The sequence below is a fragment of the Delphinus delphis genome, chromosome 4 (genome assembly GCF_949987515.2).
Source record: "Delphinus delphis chromosome 4, mDelDel1.2, whole genome shotgun sequence".
Lineage (NCBI taxonomy): Eukaryota > Metazoa > Chordata > Mammalia > Artiodactyla > Delphinidae > Delphinus > Delphinus delphis.
Window position 1 is genome coordinate 82952543 of NC_082686.1, and position 22880 is coordinate 82975422.

General features: G+C 49.3%; 1 protein-coding gene across 3 annotated transcripts in view; it reads right to left on the reverse strand.

The window, feature by feature from the left end:
- Positions 1-873: 873 nt before the first annotated feature.
- The window catches only part of LOC132424877 (endothelin-converting enzyme 2), a 33288-nt gene continuing 11281 nt past the window's right edge, over positions 874-22880 (reverse strand). Inside the window, exons 1-19 of one of the 3 annotated variants that reach the window (XM_060011022.1) lie at positions 14505-14655; positions 14150-14236; positions 13667-13802; positions 13228-13443; positions 12646-12770; positions 12383-12529; positions 12165-12230; positions 8203-8391; positions 7364-7506; positions 6966-7080; positions 5479-5589; positions 4439-4537; positions 4254-4331; positions 3635-3738; positions 3346-3456; positions 3153-3220; positions 2781-2971; positions 2578-2673; positions 874-1869 (exon numbers count right to left, since the gene is read on the reverse strand). In XM_060011022.1, coding sequence (XP_059867005.1) covers positions 1693-1869; positions 2578-2673; positions 2781-2971; positions 3153-3220; positions 3346-3456; positions 3635-3738; positions 4254-4331; positions 4439-4537; positions 5479-5589; positions 6966-7080; positions 7364-7506; positions 8203-8391; positions 12165-12230; positions 12383-12529; positions 12646-12770; positions 13228-13443; positions 13667-13802; positions 14150-14236; positions 14505-14543 — 2298 coding nt within the window. In that variant the 5' untranslated portion in view covers positions 14544-14655 and the 3' untranslated portion in view covers positions 874-1692. Of the gene's footprint in view, positions 1870-2577; positions 2674-2780; positions 2972-3152; positions 3221-3345; positions 3457-3634; positions 3739-4253; positions 4332-4438; positions 4538-5478; positions 5590-6965; positions 7081-7363; positions 7507-8202; positions 8392-12164; positions 12231-12382; positions 12530-12645; positions 12771-13227; positions 13444-13666; positions 13803-14149; positions 14237-14504; positions 14656-22880 lie in introns of those variants that run through there. The other 2 variants (XM_060011025.1, XM_060011023.1) reach the window with 2 other exon arrangements.

The following is a 22880-nucleotide window of genomic DNA, read 5'->3' on the forward strand; positions in this document are numbered from 1 at the left end:
TTTCAATCCAGGTCTCTTACTGCAGTGAAGTGTTTACAGTTAGACCTGTAAAGTGGAAACTGGAGCACTTAGAAAATATGTTGCTGCGAGGATCGGGCAAGCTTATGAAGGTGAAAGTGCCAACGGAAGAAGAGTCACCTGAGGGAGGGAATCATCGTATTCCTCTTTCCGTCACCAGTGCCTGGCACATTATTGGTAATCAATATACTTATAAAAACAAATCTATGAATATATAAATGTATAACTAAATGAATGAAGAAAGAAATGAGCCACCTAGCAGAAGTGCCTGGAACACAGAGGTATCAGTAAATGCTCCGTTTCCCTCGCTTGTGCTGGAGGGTGGCAGCCAAACCCGCAGTCTCTGTGCCTGGAACTTGGTAGGCCTCGATGCGCGTGTGTAGGTGGGATGAGCGGCTCTCAGGAGCGCTAAGCCTTTGAGAACATGGAGAAATGCATGTCTTCTCAGCCACAAGCAGAGGCTGGTGCTCCAAGCTCCAGGGAGTGAAATGCTACCTTGGCCAGGGCCGCCCTCCACTGCAGGGTAAGGGCCACCCGTCTTCCAGGCCGACCGTGGCCAAGTAGTTACCCAGACTCAGTGTCAGACCCAGTTGCATGCACCAGCGGAGGGCCATAGCAAACGCTTCCAGCTATAGAACAGCCAGTGATGGAACATGGCCACCAGTGAGCGGAGGATGTACTCCACTTGCCAGACTCAATTTCATGCCATTCCTCCATCCTGCCTCTTTGTCTTCTTGGGACTTCAAATTTCAGTCCCCTGTGCCTGGTGCGTGAGTAAATGCGTGCCTATAAGAGTACCTGGCATACAGCAGGTACTCAATAAATACTGGCGGAATAAGTAAATGAAAACAGGACTGAAGGAAGAGACAGGCTGACTGATGCGTGTCTGTTTATTGGCACAGGGTCCTACAGGGCCAAGACCATTCCTTCCCCGCCCTCTTTCCTGTAAAAATAAACTCTATCCTTCCCTCTCCCTGCTCTGTCTGCTTTCCTGCTTGGTCCAGGGAGAATCAGTCGTCCCCTAAGTCTTGCATGCCGAGACACAGGGACTAGCATCCCCTACATGTACACTCTTCCCCTCTGAGCCTAGGGAACCTGGGAGGCGGCAGGAAGGTTCGTAAAGGCTTCCACTAAGCACTGAGCACAGGTGGTTTGTCAGCGAGGGCTGGCAGCAGTATTAGGAGCAGCAGCAGGAAGAACACGGGGTGGGGGCCACCCCGAGGGTGGGGCTGAAAGGAGCTCTGTCTACTCCCGAGGGAGCACTGAGTGAGCCTTGGGGAGAAGTGTGGGAGGCACACCAGCAGGGCCCTGCGTGGTCAGCATGTGGCAGTCACAGCAGGCCCCGTGGCCACCAAGCCCAGGGAGCTTGGGACCAGAAGAGGTGGACTCCTTCCTGTGGGAACTGGTGCCCTCTGCCCAGGCATCCTCCAGGCAGGGTGACGCGGAAGAATGTCACAGTGAATGGTGGGGACTCTGCTGGAGGCAGGGACACCCCCAAAGCCTTGGCACGATGTGGTGGTCGAGGAGGGACTAGGACTCATGTCATCCGTGGTGTGGAGGGGCCGGACCCAGCCCAGCTGGCATTTGCCTTCTCCAAACCGCAGAGCAGACAGCCTCGCTGGGCAAACTGCCCCAGGCCCTGGCAACAGCTGGCCATTTCTCCCCAACCCAAGTCTACCACACCTCACAAAGCAGCCCTGAGTTCATGGGGGAGCCGACAGGGCAGCCGAAGTGCCGCAGGAAGTCACGGGAGTTGGCGAGCGTGCCCAGCACGCGGAAGCGGGCAGGGCTGTGGGGGTCCGTCACCAGCCCCTCGTGAGAGCTCTCGGGTGTGCGGACCGAGCACCACACCTGCAGGCCAGGACAGACATGGGGACACAGGGTGTCTAGTGCGGGCAAGGCCACTGCCCCAGTTGCAGCAGAGCCATCCTGGGGACACACGGCACCACCGCCCCAGGCCCTGGGCTCCGGGAGCCTCAGGGATGTAGGAGAGGCCTTAGCCGGGCTGTCTCAGCCCCGACCCCTTGCCATCGGCACCAAGGGAGGAGAAAGCGCCCTCCCTCCCAAGTTCCTTAAGGGCCTTTCAAAGCTGCCTGGACAATGGGCTGCCTAGATGGATGTGTCCGAGGGGAAGAAACCCAGCCCCCAGAGGCTGCCTGCTGTAGTGCAAAGTACCTGGAGGAGACCCTGCTGAGTCTGCCACTTACTTTATTCCTGGGTAGCCCTGGAGAGCCACTTGGCCCCGCGCTTCCTCCTCCACAGCCACCTCACGGGAGCATCATGGAGATCAGTCCCGCTCCCCACCCCTTGCCCCATCAGGCAGGGCAGCCCTGCCCTTCGAGATCTGCAAAAGCCTCCTGAAGCCTTCTCCCTCCTCAGCCCTCCTCACGTGCTTTTGTGGACCCCGCCAAAAGGCTTCACGAGGCCTTCCCAAACCACTTTCCACACTCCAACTTCGGCCCCATTTCCCAGTCCCTTCTGCGTGCCCCAGACTTCTAATGACGTGCCCAGGAGGTTGTAGGAGAAGGGCAGACCCCCGGCCTCCCAGGAGGGCAATACCTGGGCAAATCCCACAAAGAAGAGCTGGTGGTTGGTGAGCCCCACGGCTGGTAGCTGCTGCTCCTCCCCATGCTTTCTTAGCCATGCTTTGTAAGCCTGGGGTTGGGAACGGATGGCAAGTCTGTTGGGGCCTGCCCACCAGCTCCACCCAGTGCCCTGCCCCCCCAGGGCAGGTGAGCCTCAGCTACCAGGGGGCCACTCACGTTGTAGGCAGCCTTAAGCCCTCCGTTGTCAGCAATGTTCTCCCCCAGCGTCTGGCGGCCGTTGAGCTTCTCCCCGTTGACCTGGTACTGGCTATACTGCTCCTCCATGCAGGCCGTGTGATTCCGGAAGGCTGCCAGCGACTCATTCTGCCACCATGGCCGCAGGTTCCCTTCCTTGTCATACTCGCGCCCTGAGGAGAACTAACCTTTGCACCCCACCGAGAGTAGAACTCAACCCTTGGGGGCACAAGTGCCCCCACCAGCCCTAGTCCACAGACCCCGGGGTCCACGGGGCCTGCTTCCAACATCCCAAGGTTTTGCAGGAGCCACTAGGAATTCTAGGCTGGAGGAGACAACTACATGGACCTCTACCTTGGTCATCAAAGGCATGTGTCAACTCGTGGCCCATCACCACGCCGATGCCACCAAAGTTCAGGGCCCTGGTAGGTGAGGAATGTTGAGTGAGGACATGGTGGGGGGACTTCTAGATCCCACCTCCAGCCCTGCTCCCAGCTCACCCGCAGGCCCAGGCCCCAGCACCCAGCCCCTCCTGCCTCAGACACACTTGGGGTGGTTGCGGGCGTAGAAGGGGGCCTGCAGGATGCCGGCGGGGAAGACGATTTCATTCTTGGTTGGAAGGTAGTAGGCATTCACTGTCTGGGGGGTCATGCTCCACCTGGGGGAGGGAGAAGCTGAGGCGGAGCCTGACTCTCTCGATGCCCAGCAGCCCTGACCTACATTCTAGAAGAACCTCGTGCCTCATTTGGGATCCATCTTGCCATCCCCTTCCCTCAGCCCTGGAAACCTCCCCTACGTCTCCTGCTGCCCCAAGTGTCTGCAGCCCCCATTCTTACTGGTCCCGGCTGGGAGGCTTGCGGAGCTGGTCAGCCATCACCTTAGCAGAGAAGTTGTACAAATTCAACATGTTCTGGAAGAAGGAATCTTCAGACACTTCATACTGTGGGAATGGGAGGAAGTAGAAAGCCAGTGAGAGAACACGTTGGAGAAGATAATAGTCCCAGTTTGGCTACTAATTAGCACCCTTCTGAGCCTCAGTTTCTTCAACTGTAAAATGGGTGTAAAATAGCTAATAAATAATAATTGCCAATATTATGTTGCAGCTGCTTTATTTTTTTTTAATACTATCTCCTCTTATTCTCACAACAATCCTATCAGGTAAGTGCTAATAGGACTCCCTTTTACAGATGAAGAAACTGAGGCCCAGAGAGGTCCAAGGTTACAGTTAGGTAAAAACAGGTTTGACTACAAATCCCTGCTTGTGAACACTGCATTCTACTGCTGTCTGGCCTGCAGCCTGGCACACAGCCAGCACTTGAGCAATGCTGGCTGCCTGCACTTGCCTCTGAAAGGCACCAACAAGTATCTCCTTCCCTCTCAGTGCTTGAGCTCCCATTCCTGAGCCCTGTGCCCCCCACAGGGCTAAGGTTCAGTACTGATGGGCAGGGTACTCACCCCATCATAAACATCATCCAGCTCTTTGGGCTCCAGGATGAAGTCTGGGAAACCAATCATATCATAGATGGCATCTGCCTAAAGAGACCAGGTTAAGGGTTTCCCTCCCCAGGCTTCCCCCAGCACCAAAACTGTATTCTCCATCCTCACCTCAAGATGGCACCCCAACCCTGGCCACTGCTCACTTTCTCCTTGGCTGCCTGGCGGGTCTTCTCATCCATCCAAACCAACTGTCCCAGGGCCTCCTCAAAGGCAGTCCGGATCTCGCTGATCATCCCCTCTGCCTGGGAGGGAGGGTGCACAAGTCTGCCTCCCACTCGCATTAAAGCATCCTTTCTCCCCATCTACCCTAGTGCCCCATCCCCCCTAGTGCCCCATCCCTGTCCTTCCAGGGGAGCACATGGGAGTACCCAGACTCTTGAAATAAGGCTGAGCATCTGGGCAGGATGAGAAGGAAACATGATTTGTGAAGGTACTGGGACTGTAGTGGCTTTTTTTCTAATTAATCAAAAAACTGACAATAAGTTAACTGAATTAACATTATAATTTAATGTAGTGCATTGATTTTTATCCAATTATGAAAAGAAGGCACTAATAGCAGAAAATGTGGAAAATTGAGAAGAGCTGAAGAAGAAAATAGACCATTTAAAATCTTATCCCTCACAGATAACTCCTTTCAACATTTTGACTACCTATGTCTAGTGTCTTCCCCTGCTGAGATATTCATATATATATATATACATTTTTTTACACACATATACGTATAATATGGAATTATGTTGTGCAACATATATACATTTCATAACCTACTTTCTTTTCACTTAACAATCATCAGTTTTAAGGCTGCCTCATAATCCAGCCTAACCACAATTTGTTTTTCCAGTCCCCTATGCTGGACATTTAAGCTGTTGTCATTTTCACCTATTATAAACAACACTGCCATTTACATCCTTATAGGTAATATTTTAAGTACAAACATCATTTCCTAAAAAATAAACATTATTTTTCTAATTATACAGGTAACATAAACTCATTGTAGAAAACCTGGAAAACACAGAAAACTTTAAAAGAAAAAAAAAAACTCATAATCCCAACCACCCAAAGTAATCACTGTTAATTTGTCGATGAATTTCCTCTACATTTTTTCCCTGTAGGTACATACAAATATGAATGGTGAATTTTAACTAAAACAAGGGGCAGTGTTGGAAGGACCTTGAAGACTCACAATTTCCTTACTCTGCCGGTCAAACGTGGCCTTCACAAAGAGGGAGCCCAGAGCGAAGCCAAGGGCGTCGTCCGTGTTGGAGATGCAGGTCTGCCACCTTGGTGTGCAGGACTGGAAGGGGTAAAGAGCCAGGCCTCCTGGAGATCGCTCTGCCCTCCAGTCTGAGGGCCTTTCTCTGTCTCTAGGGCCAACCCCTCTCGCTCTGCACATAGGAGGCCTGGGTTTGGGGTGCCATCTCTCCTTCAGACTCCAGGGAAAATGAAGGGCAATATCGCAAAGCATGCCAACCCCAGCAACGTAATCTCAGGAGGGACATGTGTGCTGCCCACTCTATTTGCAGCACTCTCCTCCTCTTATGTTTCTCAGAGGCCCACTGGGGTCCAGATGTTTCTTTGCTCAGCTGCACCTCTCAGTCTTATATCCAGTCAGTCCCCCATGCCAGAAACCTGGGAGTCACCAGCTTCCTCCATCTCCCTACCCTCACGTTCAATCTATCACCAGATTCTAATACTAACTCTGCTTCTTAATCGTCTCCTCCGTCCACGCCGTTGTCACTTCCCTGTCCTGTAACACTGTTATCTCTTGCCTGAAGATTGCAGTGGCCTCCTAACTAGACACTCGACTCCATTCTCATCCCCCTCCCGTCACCCTCTCCATCCATCTTCCATTTAGCTGCAGAAAGATGATCTAATACATAAATCCAACCAGGTTACACCTCTGCTTAAAACCATCCCAGGTTCTCTATCCCTGAATCAAGGCCAGGCTTCCTAGGCACAGCGTTCAGGTCCCTCCAAGGATTGCCCCAGGCCCGCCTCACCACCCTCGGCCTCTCCGGTGCCCTGTCCTCAAAGTCATGCCAGAACACATGCAAAACTACCACGCTCCTTCTGGCCTCTGGGAATTTACACATCGTATTCCTTCAGCCTGGAATCCCTTTTCCCTGGCTTTCTTGATGAACTCATTCTTCAAATGTCACCTCTTCAGAGAAGACTTTCCTAATGCCCCCCATCCCCCAGGTAAAATGTGCTGTCTCCACCTCTGTCCTACAACACAAAGAAGGTTCATCACTCAGTGTGAGCACTTATCACCCCAAAATATAATGTTTGTTTACACATCTCCTTCCCCCACTTAACAGGGCTTCTTGAAACTAAGAACTGCATTTATTCATTCTCTCCTTCACCCTCATCATCAAAGTTGAGTGCCTACACAAAGCATGCACTGGGTAGGTGCTTCACTTACGTGAACTCAGTCCTCATAACAACCCCACAAGAAATTCCTGTCTTACAGACCAAGAAATGGAGAGTCAGAGAGGTGGGGGGGATATGCTCAAGGTCCCATAGGCCAAGAAATAGAGGAGTTAGGAATGGAACCCAAGTCAGCCCGATTCCTAATCCTATGCTCCATGTGCAAATGGTGCCTGACACACAGTGGGTGTGAAGTGTCAGCCTGACTGGATTGGAAGGTGGGAGCAGAGTCAGAAAGCCCACCTTCTTGGTGCCATAGAGGGTCTCCAGCAGCTTCTCTTGTGCAGACTCAAAGCGGCGGTCCAGGCTTGATGTTGTCTTCTGTACCAGGTTCCAGATCAGGTAATTGTTCAGGACACTGGCATTCAGGTAGCCAGAACATAAGGTAAAGGCAGGTAACATTTCCACCCCAAACCAGCTCTACCAGCATGCAGACAGCAGGAGTCCCGAGAGGCACGTGTGGGAGCTGTCCCATAATCCCTCTCTCTTACCCTGGGACCACACACCTGCCTGTAAAAGTCAGGTTGGAGCTAGGTGTGGAAATAGAGACCACAAGTGGGTCCCCCGAAGCCCTGGCCTAGGGGAAGAGCCTGCACAGAGCCCTGAGCCCCACCCCTGACACCTTGGGCTCCACCCCCCACCTTGGCTCTGTGCGGTTGATGAGCTCTGACACCTGCTGCAAATAATCCGTCCCATACACCACCACAGGCTCAGAATCACCCAGCTCCAGCGGCGACAGCAAGAAGGACAGGAACTCCAGCCAGTCCATGGAGGGCGCCAGGGCCTGTGAGCAAAAAAATCGCAAGCGTCCCTGCCCCCTTGGCTTTCAGCAGACCACTCCCCCACTGATACACTCAAGCTGGGAGCCCTTTCCATTGTCATAGCAACAGCTACTAGCTGCTCGGAGGCCCCTTCCTATCATAAACCCGTTTTCAGGCCTAGGTGCTCTTCAATCAGGTAACCCAATCACATATCGTACAAGGAAAACCACCACGTGTGATATTTAGTTGGACTGCAGATATTCAAATATCTTTCAGACAGTTAACAAACTCCCCAGATACCACCCAGGGTCCCTACCTACCTGGCCTCTCCTCCAGAACTCCCCCTTACCCAACTTTTCCATAATCCAACGACTAAGAGGCTGATGCCTGGCACAGTAAGGGCCCTCCAGGAGATGCTTCCATTTCTCTTCTGATTGTTTTGTGGACATCTTGTACAAGTTGTCATGGATTTTTAACATAATCCCTCTATGCATCCCCAGGCAATACAAAAGGGACCAAGGGATGGCCCAGTGGGGGTGCCCTAAAATGGACACCACTTTTCCTTCCAGGATAGCAACAGTTCAGCTGGGAAGCTCAGAGGAAATAAGGAAATGAGGAGAGGCTTGGCTGCTTCAGACAGATGGCATGAAGGGAAGCTGCGTGGCCTGTGCTGGGGCTGCCCCCCCCCCCCAGCTGTCTCTATTCCCTGCCTGCCCCACCTGCAGCTCTGCGATGCTCATCTTGTGGTAGATCTTCTCCTCATCCCGCCGCTGGTCCTGGGGCACCGTGATGTTGGCCAGTTGTATCTCCAGCTCCAGCACCTGCTGCATCTGCTCCCGCGTGGAGGCTGGATGTCCTCCTAGCAGCATCCCCAGCTCCTCCATGTAGTCCAGGTAGGCGGTAAGCACCTGTCAAGGCCCCAAGTCATCCTCAGAGCCCAGCAACAAGTCCTGCCCAAGGCTAAGACGACTATTCTGGCTGCTACCCCTGCTCACCATCTCTTCTGCAGACCCTCCTCACTGTCTCGTCTGCAGACCCTCCTCGTAGAAGCTTTCCTGGATGACCCTCATCATTTCTGTCATACTGCTTATCACCATCTGCTAGGATCTTTTTTTATTAATTTGTGCAACTGTTCATCATCTGTTTCCCCAAGGAGAAGGTAAGTTCCAGGAGAGCACTGTTCCAAGTTACAGCGGCTTATTCACCACTGTATCCCAAGGGTCTGGAATAGGGCCTAGCACAGGAGCCCTGTAAATATTTGTCCAGTGGATGGATCCGCTTCCCATACTGCTCTGCCTTCTCATTTCCTAAAGCCCTTCTACTTTTCCCAGCCCATCAGTGACCATGTGCCCTCACTTAACAGCTGAGTGGACCCCAGTGGGGAATTTGGTCCACAGTGGCTTCAATTTCCTTCTACCTCCCATCCTGCCAGGCCTCAAACTTGCTGCCTTCCCCTCTGGTCTCCAAGGGGGAGAAAAGCACAGAAAAGAAATATTTAGTGACTACATGTACATACATGTATCAAATTCTCTGCTTGCGTTCTACATGTAATATATCTGCCCCGACCCCGCGCCCACCACAGCAACTCCATATAGTTCCATCTTACAGATGAAGCTTGGCAAGATTACATGATTTGACTCATACTACAAACTAGCAGATGGCAGAGTTGTGGCCTAGGCCTGATGACTCCAGGGCCACAATCCCAGCACTGCCTGGGCTCAGAACAAACCCATGTCGCCTCAGAGCCTGCTGGCACTTTAGCTGCATGGGGGCAGGGGCTGTTTGTTCTGTTCTGCACTGTAGTCTCAGGCTCTAGCACAGCATCTGGCACATAGTAGGTGCTCAATAAATATTTGTTGGCTGATGGATGAAAACCCATGCACAGACCCTCAGCCCTGCTCAGCACTGACTTCCTGTGGCCCTCCTCCCAGGGACCACTGTCACTCTTGCCCTGAAGCCCCACCCGGGGCTCCTTTCATTGCCAAAGGCCATCTCCTCTTCCACTTTACTGAGAAGTTTTAGATCCCTTAATATCCATTCTCTGCAAAATATTCAAATATCAAGATATTCAAAATAACTCCTTTTTCCCACCTCCCCTCTTTCTTGCTGCTGCTGTCAGAAGAAGAGGTTTGCATACCAATTCCAGTCATCCCAGCTCCTAAAGTGGATGGTTGGTTCAACCAGTGATCTTGCCCCACCCCCCAGCTCACTTACCCCTCTCTCCCTACTTCCTTACTTTCAGCTTAAGACTTGCCTTTTTTTTTAATGTGTTTTTTTGTTGTTGTTGTCGTTGTTTTTGGCCGTGACACTCGGCTTGCGGGATCTTAGTTTCCTGACCAGGGATCGAACCCAGGCCCCTGGCATTGGAAGTGCAGAGTCCTAACCACTGGACCGCCAGAGAATTCCCAAGACTTCCTTTGGCACTACAGCTTCCCCTAGATGCTGGCACAGGAGACTTCCTACCCAAGACAACTGGTGACACACTGAGAGGTAAATCGAGGCTTCTCCTGCCCTTTCCTGGGGGTCAGACCATGTGGTTCTCTCCTGAATTCTCAAAATTCCTCCCCTGACTCAGGTGATATCAAAACCACACATCTGTTCATAACACTCTCCACTTTTGAGTTTCCTATTCCATTTCTTTTGGGATAAATGCTCAACTTGACCCATAGTGTTTATGTGTACCATGACTCCACCTACCTGTCCAGAAGGACTTGGCCCACTCTCCCCTCCCACTCCCCTCTCTGATCTGTCAACAAGTCACACCCCTTCCCACCTCAGAGCCTTTGCATCAGCTGTTCCCTTTGCCTAGAACCCTCTCCCTTCCCACAGCCAACCCTCACCCTAGGACCAGGCTGGCTCCCTGTTACTGCACTCTCGGAATGCCATGCTCCTCCTCTTACAACAGTCCCAGCAACTGTACAAAGGATAACTGCACTTGGCCATTTCATGCTTTCTCTCCCACTGAGTGGCAGTGTCTTGTTCACCACATGGTAGCAGAGGGTCTGGCTGAGGGATGCTTGGTAAGTGTTTGGGAGCGAATGGGAGAAGGACAAACACCCCTCTTGGTTGTCCTTCCCCACAGAAGTCTCTCTTTCTCCCGCTGCCCTTGAAATACAAGGATCTCCTCCTTCTTTTTTTAAAAAAAGTATTTATTTATTCATTTGGTTGCACCAGGTCTTACTTGCAGCACACGGGCTCCTTAGTTGTGGCATGCAAACTCTTAGTTGCGGCATGCATGTGGGATCCAGTTCCCGGACGAGGGATCAAACCTGGGCCCCCTGCGTTGGGAGCACAGAGTCTTATCCACTGCGCCACCAGGGAAGTCCCAAGGATCTCCTTGTTTTCCTTCTCTAGTCTTGCCCTTTCTCTCACTTCTCCTAAGCCTTTGTCTAGGCTTTTAAGGAGATGCCCCTCAAGCCTTTGGCTCCCTCCAGGCCCGTGCTCTCTCCAGGACCCCACCCAGCTTTCACAGCTGTCTGCTGACCTCTGTACAGAGATGGTACCCAGTTCCCTCACACACACACGTCTGAAACGAGCAGCTCCCACTCCCTAAGGGTCTGCCACGTGCAGAAGCGTAAACTTGCATCTTCCTCCTGCCTCCAAGCACCACATGAGGTAGATGCTGTGATCCCCATTTTTCAGATGAAGAAACAGCCTCAGAGAGCTTAATCAACTTGCACCAAGCTGTCAAGCTGGGATTAAAATCAAGGTCTGACTTCAAAGTCTGCCTTTTTCCTGTGATATCACCACCTCCCCAATGTGCTTGAAGCTGGTTCTCCCTGTAGGCATCCCGAATTCTCTAAGGACCCCTCCACTCCACCATCACTCAGGTGCACAGCCTCAACTATCTTTACCTGTTCCTCCTTCTACTCCTCTCTTCTAACATCCAGGCATCAACAATTCATGATTTGGCCTTGATTATGTCTCTTGCATCCTCCCCTTCCTGACTTTCCTTCTGCCACTTCTGCCATTTGGGTCCTCACAGACTCAGAGCCTGGAGTACTGCAGACACTCTTAACTGATCTCCAGGCTCCCTCTCTTGCATCTACTTTTCACACCCAGCCATACTGCCTTCCCAAACTAGTTCCTACCCACTTTTCCACCCTCTCATCTGCTTTGAGCTCTACACTTTGCCAAACTGGACCCCTTCCTGTGATCCAAACACGCCTTAGCTTTTCCTTCTTCAACACTTTTGTTTAAAATCTGAGCATGCCCTCACCCAGTCCTAGATATTCTACAGGGCCTGGCTCAAATGCAACCTTCTCAGGAAAACTTCTCTGGCTGCCAGGTCTCTCCTGAGTCCCAGAGGCCCTCTTTTGAGCCGTGTTCTCGGCTGTCTAGGTCTGTGAACCCATCTACACTGAAAGCTTCCTATGACAGTGGCTCTGAAATGTACGTCTCACAGCAGGTGCCTGTAAAATGTTTTCCTGGAAGAGTAAGAGAAAGGAAGGAAGGAAAGAAGGGAAGAGGAAGGGAGAAAGGAAAAGGAAGGGAAGAAAGGAGGGAGGGAAGAATGCAGGGAGGGGAGAACGAAGAGAGAAAGAAGGAATGGTAGTCGGCTCACTAGGTGACAGGATAGGCTCACCTTCGCCACTCTGACCCTGGGTAAAGGGAAAAGTAAACAGGGATCAGCCCAGCTCAACAGGGGGGTCAGGGTGGATATTCTGAGGATGCTCCTTACTTTCTCATTGGCAGTCCTGTTTAGGTAGTAATCTCGAGAGGGCAGAAAGAGCCCAGACTGGTCCACCTGCAATAGCAAGGTGAGGAGTGAGTCCTCCCCCCATGAAATCTGGACTCTTGTGCGGGGGGAGCCACCCCAGCCAGCCCAGCACAGGGGAGGGGAGTCTGGTCTCAGCAAATAGTCCGTAAGTCCCTCCCCACCCTTCCCCAGCCCAGTACCTGGATAACATTGCTGTTGGAACTCTTAGAGTCGGCACTGATGTAGACAGTGAAGAAGGGGGTGGCCCTGTAGGTCCCTGCTACTGCCTTCAGCACCTCCATGAAGTTGTCCTGGTCCCAGGGCCCCGTAATGTTCCAACCACCAATCTGAGTAGAGACCATGGTGGCGCCTCTGGAACAGGGGCCTCTAAAGCTTTCTGGGGCCACATCCTCTCCCAAGGCCTGTGCTGCTCCCCTACCTGCAGCCCATCCCCGGGGCCTACCTTGTCAATGAGGTCTCGCAGCGGCTGGGCTCCCAGCTCTTCAATGCGCTCCACCTGTAGGCAGGAGAGGTAGAAGCGCTGTGTCTTCCGCTCAGCTTCACTGCTGGAGTTGAAGGTGGTGTTTTCTGTTGAATAGAACACAGGTCCGGGTGGCAACCACGCTGACTGCTAAGAGGGGTCCTGGACCCTTGCTTGATCCCTCTCCTTGCCTTCTCAAGGGGGTAGTCCTCCTAATGTAGACCCAGGAAGACTGTCTGCCACAGCAAAGAGTAGCTTCCTCTCCCCTGTCCAGGGAGACTCTCAAAGATCTCTAAGCACTACAGACTCCCTGGTGCCTACCACACCTCAACAGTGTTCCAGAGTGCAGAGAGGAGTCCCTTCATTAACCTCAGAGGTCTGCCCCCTCAAACTCATCTCCACCCCTCAGGAGCCCCCTGCTCTCTGTATCCCCTACGCCAGGAGTGGTGGCAGTCATCCACTTATTCATTCATGGACATTTCTTGAGTACCTACTAAGTGCCGAGCCCTGTGCTGGGAACAAGGCATGTACTTGGCTCAGTGCCTCCCGGACAGGCCCATTTACCGAGCAGGTGCTTCAGTATGGCCTGGTTCTGGTCCCAGAGGCTGTTGAAGGTGTTCCAGCGAGAACGCCCATCAGGCAGAGGGTTTCTCCGAATCCAGCCTCCACAGGAGAACTGGTAAAAGTCTTCACAGGGGCTCACCCCACGGTCCAGGGACTCCAAGATTTTTCCAGCCACTCGAATGCAGGCCTCCGTGAGGCAAGTGCTGTGGGATGGGTCTGTGGCAGGGGACACGGGGGGGGGGGGGGGTAGGGGGGTGGGGGACTGTCTGTCAGTCTGGGAGAGGCAAATGCTTTGGGAGGGGCCGTGACAGCAGAAAGGCTGGGAGGAGGGAGAACAGCTGGGGGAAGGCTGGCCCCACCCAGGGAGAACCTTAGCAGCCCCTTCTGCCTCCAGAGCCCCCAGGCTAAGAGGGCTGATGACAGGAGTGGGCCCACCTACCTCTGTGGTACTGGACCCACAGGGCCACCAAGCAACCCAGAAGCACTGCAGCCAGCAGTAGAGAGACACCAGCCAAGACCAGCTCCAGCTGGGTGTGCGAGCCCAAGAGGTGTCTTGTCCTCTTCCGGAATCCCACCTGGGGAACAGAGGAGGACCTGGAGCTAGCAAGCTGCAGGTGGGCGACCCAATCACAGAAGTCCTCCCAGAGGGTGAAGGCTCAGGCAGTTTCCAGAGCCATGAAGCAAAGACGCTAACGGGGCTAACTTGGGGCACAGGGGCAATGAAGCAAGCTGAGATGATCCCTCAGCCTGTTTTGTGCAACGTCATGACTTCGAATCGCCTCACCATAGTCCTAGCGCAGAGGCCAGAGATGGATCGGAGGTGGGGGCAGGTGACCCTCCAGGGCAACCCAGAGCTCCCGGGTGTGCCGGCCGTCATGCCAGGGCGGGGGCCTGGTGAGACAGGAATGACCCCCTTGCCCACCTCCACGGCGTCCGGGGAGGCCCCGCCCTCTACGGGGGTCTCGGGTGCGTCTTCATCCCGCAGCGTGGCGCGTTTGTACTCCACCATCTGCCAGACAGTCGGGCGCCAACCCAGGTCAGGCAGACAGAGCTGCGCGCCCACTGCCCTGCCCCGGCGCCCCTTGCCCGGCCGGGCCCCTCCTGCATGAAGTGCGGGCTCCTTCCCTCCCGCCCACCGAGCTCTCCGGCCTGGGTCCCTCCGACCCCCGCCCGTCAAGTTCGCAGCCCCTTCTCCGCGAGCCGGAGCCCCTTCCCGACGCCGCCTGCCCCTCTGCCTCCCCCCAACTCCGGTCCTTTCCCCCGGGGCCCCCACTCACGTTGCCGCCGCCGCTCATCTCCTGCAGCGCGACGCTCATGGTGGAGTCGGGGCCGGCGGCACCTTAGGGCTCCCGCCGGCTGGCCCTCGCCGGGGCCGTGGCCTCGGCCCCCGGCCCGGCCGCGCCACCGCCCTTCATCTCAGCAGTCGCCGTAGCCACTTGCTCCGCTGCCGCCGCCGCCCCCGCCTGCCTGCGCCCCCCTCCCCCCGCGGCGCCGCGCCAGGGGTGGGGGAGACGTGGGGCAGGGGGAGGAGCGCGCCTGCCGCGCCCCGCCGTCCGCCCGGCGCCCAGTCCTCTTTCCGGGTGCCCGCGGCCCGCCCCGCAGAGCTGCACCCAGCCTGCTGCCCTAGCCGGAGCGAGCCGCCCTGCAGAAACGCCGGAGACTCCCTCTCCGCTTCGTGGTCAGCACCCATCCCAGCAACACCCTCTTGCAAGACTCCCGGAATTTACATTCCTTTGACCCAGGCCCAAACCCTGCTGATATTTTTTGGCCCAACTCCCCAGATTGCAGGCCCTCCCCATTCCCTTTAACACCTTTGAGAAATTGTGCTCTCATGGAGAACGTCTTCCCCCAGCTGTCCGCACTGCCCCTCTTCAGCCAGCACATACAGAGCAGCACGGAGGAGGTGACCCACATTCAGGATGTCAGCACGATATCTATACAGGGAGCGCATAGACCCAAAGTACACAGGCAGGCACTCAGCCCGACACACGGTCCACACACACACACACTCACCACTCACAGAATGCACACACTGCATATTCACACAAAATGTATACACGCACCAGGCACCCAGAGCCAACATATGTTCTATACTGAGGTTCTGGACACACACACACAACACACATACAACACACACAAAGTGTTCGGGCATCATGTACACACAGCCCACACTCTGAGTCCACCCTTACATGTTGTTTCAAGACTGCACTTTTACTCTCCAAGATAATTGTTGTCATCAGATCATCTCACAAAGGAAGGGTTACAGATGGTGACAAATCGGCAGGGAAAAAAACAGCTATGCACAGATATTTAAAGGAAAGACGAGCTAACACTTCTAACTTGAGGAAAGCAAATCACTTTATTTGGGAGGTTTACAAGAAAAAAAAAAAAAAACCCACACACCAAGCAATATTTAACTGAAAGGCAATAGTGTGGCATCTATGCATCTGCCATCTGCCTTCCATATTGTCATTCCTTAATCAAGCCTGGTGGTGTTACAGTCTGCTTCACTGAAGAGTGCCTAGTTTTTTGTTTTGTTTGTTTTTTTACCACAAAAGTTTTTAAAGTGCCTCATCCTCGTCCCACCTCTCTTTTGCAAAAGAGTATATGGATTTGACCTGAGAAGGCTTGGAATGGTAGCAAATCCACCACCCATTTCTTGACTCTCACCTCAGTTCTCAAACCTCTTGCTGTGAGCATTTCTAACATGGAATGCTCTTGTGGCTGAGAGAGGGTAGGTGATGAATGGATCAGGCTGAGAAATGTTGGATTGCTGTCTTTTGGCATTTTCCACCCCCAAATTGCATGTTCTCAAACAAGAGACAGTACAGTGTCATAGTTAGGATGAACGATTCTGGATTCGGACTCAATTTCCTCTCTTGTAAAATGGAAATAAGAATAGTACCTATTTCAAAGGATGGTTGTGAGAATTAAATGGAACAATACTTGTAAAATGCTTAGGACAATGTGTGGCGTGTAATGAGTACTCTAGCTGCTATTATTATTGTTGTTGTTGTTGTTGTTATTAAAATCCTATAGGTAGAAATGAGAATTGTACGGCTGGAGGAAGCCTGTTCTATTTCCCAGATGGTAGAGTAGGCACATGGGTTCTAGGTTAGTCAGGGGTTCCCTGAGCAAGGAACTTTCACATCCAGCCACACTGTGGTCTGCAGCAGCACGACCTTGGGATATCCACATAGGACAAGTCTCTGGAGTTGTTCATGTTCAGTCTGATGGCAATATGGCATCACATCACTCACCTCTTTCCCCTCTCCCCCAAGCCTGGATGAAGCGAAACATGGCAGCAGGGTCAGTCCTGCCACATGGAAAATTCCACCATGACATGGCCATGTGAGTATAAGCAAAGCCACTTTGTAAGGACTTTCTGGCAACAGGTTCATTAGAATAGTCCCATGGCTGCTGCAATGACGTGCTGTAAGTAGCCAGCTTATACAGCACTGTACCATGGCCAGCCACTGCACTAGGTGCTTTACCTCGATGTACTCATTTATCCTCGTGGCACTTATGAAGCCATTTTACAGATGAGGAAACTGAGGCATAGAGAGGCTGAGTCACACAGCTAGTAAGCAGTAGAGCTGGAATTCAAACCCAGGCAGTCTAACAGCCCTCTGAAGAGCAGGTTGGCAATATGAATCAAAAGGAGGGTATACTTCCTCCCAGCATTAGTTGATAGTCTTCTCCACATCTCTGGAAGAGTAAGGGGAAGCACATAGTTTTCAAGCCAGACAAACCTGGACTCAAATCTGACTCAACTCTTTATCAGGTGTATAATCTATATTAATTTATTTGAAAGCTCTGACCTTTCACTTTTCTTCATCTGTAAGGTGGGAACAATCATCCCTATCTCAGTGTATTGTTGTAAGAATTAAATGCAACCACATAAGGAAGAGGCCAGTACCTGCTTTTACAGTGTTCCCAGTTTCACTAGGTTTGGCCTAAATGGACATTTCCTTTCCATGCCTCTTTGATTACCCAAATCATTTATTAGGTTCACAGCTATTCCTGAATGCATGTTAAGTACCCTATGTATAAAAAGGCTTGGAAGTTGCTCTATTCTTTTTTTTTCTTTTGGCTGTGCTGGGTCTTTATGGTAGCAGCACGTGGGCTTAGTTGCCCCGAGGCATGTAGGATCTTAATTCCCCCGACCAGGGATCAAACCCATGTCCCCTGCATTGGAAGGCAGATTCTTAACCATTGGACCACCAGGGAAGTCCCTGCTGCATTCTATATTTCTATTTTTTTTTCCTCTGTGTTTATAACCTTTGACTCTGTTTTATTCTCTCACTATTATTTTCTCTCTCTTTTCTGCTCTTCTTTTCATATAAGAGTAAGTTTTGGGGGTCTATTTTTCTCTAAATTGACTGTGAATTGAGAGGGAATGGAAAATGTTTATGTGTTAACTTACAAGAACAGTATAGTTATGAAGATAACAACACACATTAATGTCCAGCGTTGACAAAGTTGGGGAATGTGGGCACTGTCATATACTGCTGATGGCTTATAAAACTGATACAGTCTTTTTGGCAATATGAATCAAAATGTATGTGTACATATTTTCTGACCCAGAAAGTTGAATTCTAGGAAATTGTTCTAGGAAATAATCATTATCTACAGCATGTTTGTATCAATTAGCTTTGGCTGCATAACAAACTCCCCAAACTTCATGGATTAAAATAGCAAACATTTATTACTTTTCATGTTCAGTAGATTGATTGGGTGGTTCTTCAGGTCTGGGTTAGCTCACCAGGAGCTGAATGGTGTAGCTGAATTACCTCATTTACATGCTTGGGCCTCAGCTGGGATGGCTGGGCCCAGTCTCTATGTGGTCTCTCCTTCCCCAGGAGGCTAGCCCAGGCTTCTTCATATGGTGGTCTCAGGATTCCCAGCAACAAAAAACAAGGCAAGCCCTAGTACATAAACACTTTTCAAGCCTCTGCTTGCATCACATTTGCTAATGTCCCTATTGAGCAAAGCAAGTCAGGTGGTCAAGCCCAGATTCAATGAGGGAGAAAAAGATTCTACTTTTTTTTTTAATATTTATTTATTTGGCTTGCAGGGTCTTAGTTGCGGCACGTGGGATCTTCACTGTGGCATGAGGGATCTAGTTCCCTGACCAGGGATTGAACCCAGGCCCCCTACATTGGGAGTGCAGAGTCTTAACCACTGGACCACCAGGGAAGTCCCAGATTCTACTTCTTTTTTTCTTTTTTTTAAAATTTTATTTTAACATCTTTATTGGAGTATAATTGCTTTACAGTGGTATGTTAGTTTCAGCTTCACAACAAAATGAATCAGTTATATATATACATATGTTCCCATATCTCTTCCCGCTTGCGTCTCCCTCCCTCCCACCCTCCCTATCCCACCCCTCCAGGCGGTCACAAAGCACCGAGCTGATCTCCCTGTGCTATGTGGCTGCTTCCCACTAGCTATCTACCTTACGTTTTGTAGTGTATATGTGTCCATGCCTCTCTCTCACTTTGTCACAGCTTACCCTTCATGCTCCCCATATCCTCAAGTCCATTCTCTAGTAAGTCTGTGTTTTTATTCCTGTCTTACCCCTAGGTTCTTCATGACATTTTTTTTTCTTAAATTCCATATATATGTGTTAGCATACGGTATTTGTCTCTCTCTTTCTGACTTACTTCACTCTGTATGACAGACTCTAGGTCTATCCACCTCGTTACAAATGGCTCAATTTCGTTTCTTTTTATGGCTGAGTAATATTCCATTGTATATATGTGCCACATCTTCTTTATCCATTCATCCGATGATGGACACTTAGGTTGTTTCCATCTCCGGGCTATTGTAAATAGAGCTGCAATGAACATTTTGGTACATGACTCTTTTTGAATTATGGTTTTCTCAGGGTATATGCCCAGTAGTGGGATTGCTGGGTCATATGGTAGTTCTATTTGTAGTTTTTTAAGGAACCTCCATACTGTTCTCCATAGTGGCTGTATCAATTTACATTCCCACCAACAGTGTAAGAGGGTTCCCTTTTCTCCACACCCTCTCCAGCATTTATTGTTTCTAGATTTTTTGATGATGGCCATTCTGACTGGTGTGAGATGATATCTCATTGTAGTTTTGATTTGCATTTCTCTAATGATTAGTGATGTTGAGCATTCTTTCATGTGTTTGTTGGCAGTCTGTATATCTTCTTTGGAGAAATGTCTATTTAGGTCTTCTGCCCATTTTTGGATTGGGTTGTTTGTTTTTTTGTTATTAAGCTGCATGAGCTGCTTATAAATTTTGGAGATTAATCCTTTGTCAGCTGCTTCATTTGCAAATATTTTCTCCCATTCTGAGGGTTGTCTTTTGGTCTTGTTTATGGTTTCCTTTGCTGCACAAAAGCTTTGAAGTTTCATTAGGTCCCATTTGTTTATTTTTGTTTTTATTTCCATTTCTCTAGGAGGTGGGTCAAAAAGGACCTTGCTGTGATTTATGTCATAGAGTGTCCTGCCTATGTTTTCCTCTAAGAGTTTGATAGTTTCTGGCCTTACATTTAGGTCTTTAATCCATTTTGAGCTTATTTTTGTGTATGGTGTTAGGGAGTGATCTAATCTCATACTTTTACATGTAGCTGTCCAGTTTTCCCAGCACCACTTATTGAAGAGGCTGTCCTTTCTCCACTGTACATTCCTGCCTCCTTTATCAAAGATAAGGTGACAATATGTGCATGGGTTTATCTGGGCTTTCTATCCTGTTCCATTGATCTATATTTCTGTTTTTGTGCCAGTACCATACTGTCTTGATTACTGTAGCTTTGTAGTATAGTCTGAAGTCAGGAAGCCTGATTCCTCCAGCTCCGTTTTTCTTTCTCAAGATTGCTTTGGCTATTCGGGGTCTTTTGTGTTTCCATACAAATTGTGAAATTTTTTGTGCTAGTTCTGTGAAAAATGCCAGTGGTAGTTTGATAGGGATTGCATTGAATCTGTAGATTGCTTTGGGTAGTAGAGTCATTTTCACAATGTTGATTCTTCCAATCCAAGAACATGGTATATCTCTCCATCTATTTGTATCATCTTTAATTTCTTTCATCAGTGTCTTATAATTTTCTGCATATAGGTCTTTTGTCTCCTTAGGTAGGTTTATTCCTAGATATTTTATTCTTTTTGTTGCAATGGTAAATGGGACTGTTTTCTTGATTTCACTTTCAGATTTTTCATCCTTAGTGTATAGGAATGCCAGAGATTTCTGTGCATTAATTTTGTATCCTGCTACTTTACCAAATTCATTGATTAGCTCTAGTAGTTTTCTGGTAGCATCTTTAGGATTCTCTACGTATAGTATCATGTCATCTGCTAATAGTGACAGCTTTACTTCTTCTTTTCCGATTTGTATTCCTTTTATTTCCTTTTCTTCTCTGATTGCTGTGGCTAAAACTTCCAAAACTATGTTGAATAAGAGTGGTGAGAGTGGGCAACCTTGTCTTCTTCCTGATCTTAGTGGAAATGCTTTTAGTTTTTCACCATTGAGGATGATGTTGGCTGTGGGTTTGTCATATATGGCCTTTATTATGTTGAGGAAAGTTCCCTCTATGCCTACTTTCTGCAGGGTTTTTATCATAAACGGGTGTTGAATTTTGTCAAAAGCTTTCTCTGCATCTATTGAGATGATTATATGGTTTTTCTCCTTCAATTTGTTAATATGGTGTATCATGTTGATTGATTTGCGTATATTGAAGAATCCTTGCATTCCTGGGATAAACCCCACTTGATCATGGTGTATGATCCGTTTAATGTGCTGTTGGATTCTGTTTGCTAGTATTTTGTTGAGGATTTTTGCATCTATGTACATCAGTGATATTGGCCTGTAGTTTTCTTTCTTTGTGACATCCTTGTCTGGTTTTGGTATCAGGGTGATGGTGGCCTCGTAGAATGAGTTGGGGAGTGTTCCTCCCTCTGCTATATTTTGGAAGAGTTTGAGAAGGATAGGTGATAGCTCTTCTCTAAATGTTTGATAGAATTCGCCTGTGAAGCCATCTGGTCCTGGGCTTTTGTTTGTTGGAAGATTTTTAATCACAGTTTCAATTTCAGTGCTTGTGATTGGTCTGTACAAGTTCTACTTCTTGATTGGAAGAGCTATTAAATATTTGGGCCATTTTTCTCCTACAACAAATGTTCATCTCAGCACTGTCTATAATAAGAAAAAAAAATGGGAGGGGATTCAATGTCTGAGAGTAGAGGACTTGTCAAATAAATCAAACATCCATACAATGGGATACAATGCAACATTTACAAATGATAGAAAAGAAGAGTTAATACTATCGGGAAATGTTCCCCATATAGAGTTAAGTGGAGGAGAAAAAGAATTACAAAATCTCATTTTATTGAAGCAAAAACGTAAAAAAGCATAGGTTAAAAAAAGAGATTGGAAGGACATGCAACAAAATGTGAATCTGAATGTATCTAATGATGAGGTTACTGTTAACTTCTTCTTTATGCTTTTCTGTATAATAGCTAACAATTCTATTGTCTAGCACTTACCTAAGCACTTTATGTATGTTAACTTATTTAATCCTCACAATGACCCAATGAAATAGAGTCTACCAATATCACTGTCCAGATGAGGAACCTACAACACAGGGAAGCTTAATGACATACCTAAAAGTCACACATCAGCGAGAAGGCAGATCCTTGATTTGAATCTAAACTCCATGCTGTTAACTACTAATCTCCTTTCTAAGTCAACTGATTTGTCTAGGGTCAGAGTGTGATGTTTGATAAATGGACTATATCATCGGTTTTAAACCTTTTTTTAAAAAAATCACTAAAACCTTTTTATTGCAAATGTAATATACTCCAGAGGTATATAGAATAAAAGATGAACTTCATTCTGCCAGGATCCCAGTACCATCCTCAGAGATAAACATTATTAGCAGTTGGGTATGTATCCTTCCTGCTCTTTCTTTTATATTCATTTACATACCTAAATACACTGTTGTGTGTTTGTGTGTAAGTGTGCATACGTATGTATACACACATATGAAATCAGACTCTACACTTGTTCTTTGGTGATATTTCGGCAGGCCTTGGAGATCTTACTATGTCCATCCACACAGATGTGCTTCATTCTTTTCTGTGATTTATCAGCTTCTGCTAAATAGAAGAGTCCCAGAAATACCCTCATGGTGTAGGCTTCCCTTGAGTGGACAGGGTGGGAGCAACGCGTCCGGGGAGAGCTTAAGAAAGGAGAAACATGATCATGAGAGATGTGAAAAGATGACCCCCAAATACTTGTAACTGATTGTATTTGTTTCCTAGGACTGCTGTAACAAAGTACCATGAACTGGATGGCTTAAAACAGAAACATAATGAATTCCCTGGCGGTCTAGTGGTTAGGGTGATGGACTTCCACTGCAGGGGCTGTGGGTTTGGTCCCTGGTTGGGGAACTAATGCCGTGTGGTGCAGCCAAAAAAAAACAAAAAACAAAAAAACCCCAAAAAACCCAGAAACTTATTCTCTTACAGTTCCAGAAGTGAGAAGTCCAAAATCTAGGCAGGGCCATGCTCTCTCAGAAGGCCCTAGGGAAGAATTCTTCCTTGCCTCTTCCATCTTCTTGTGGCTCCCAGCAACACTACGTGTTCCTTGGCTCGCAGCCACATCACTTCTATCTCTGCTTCTTC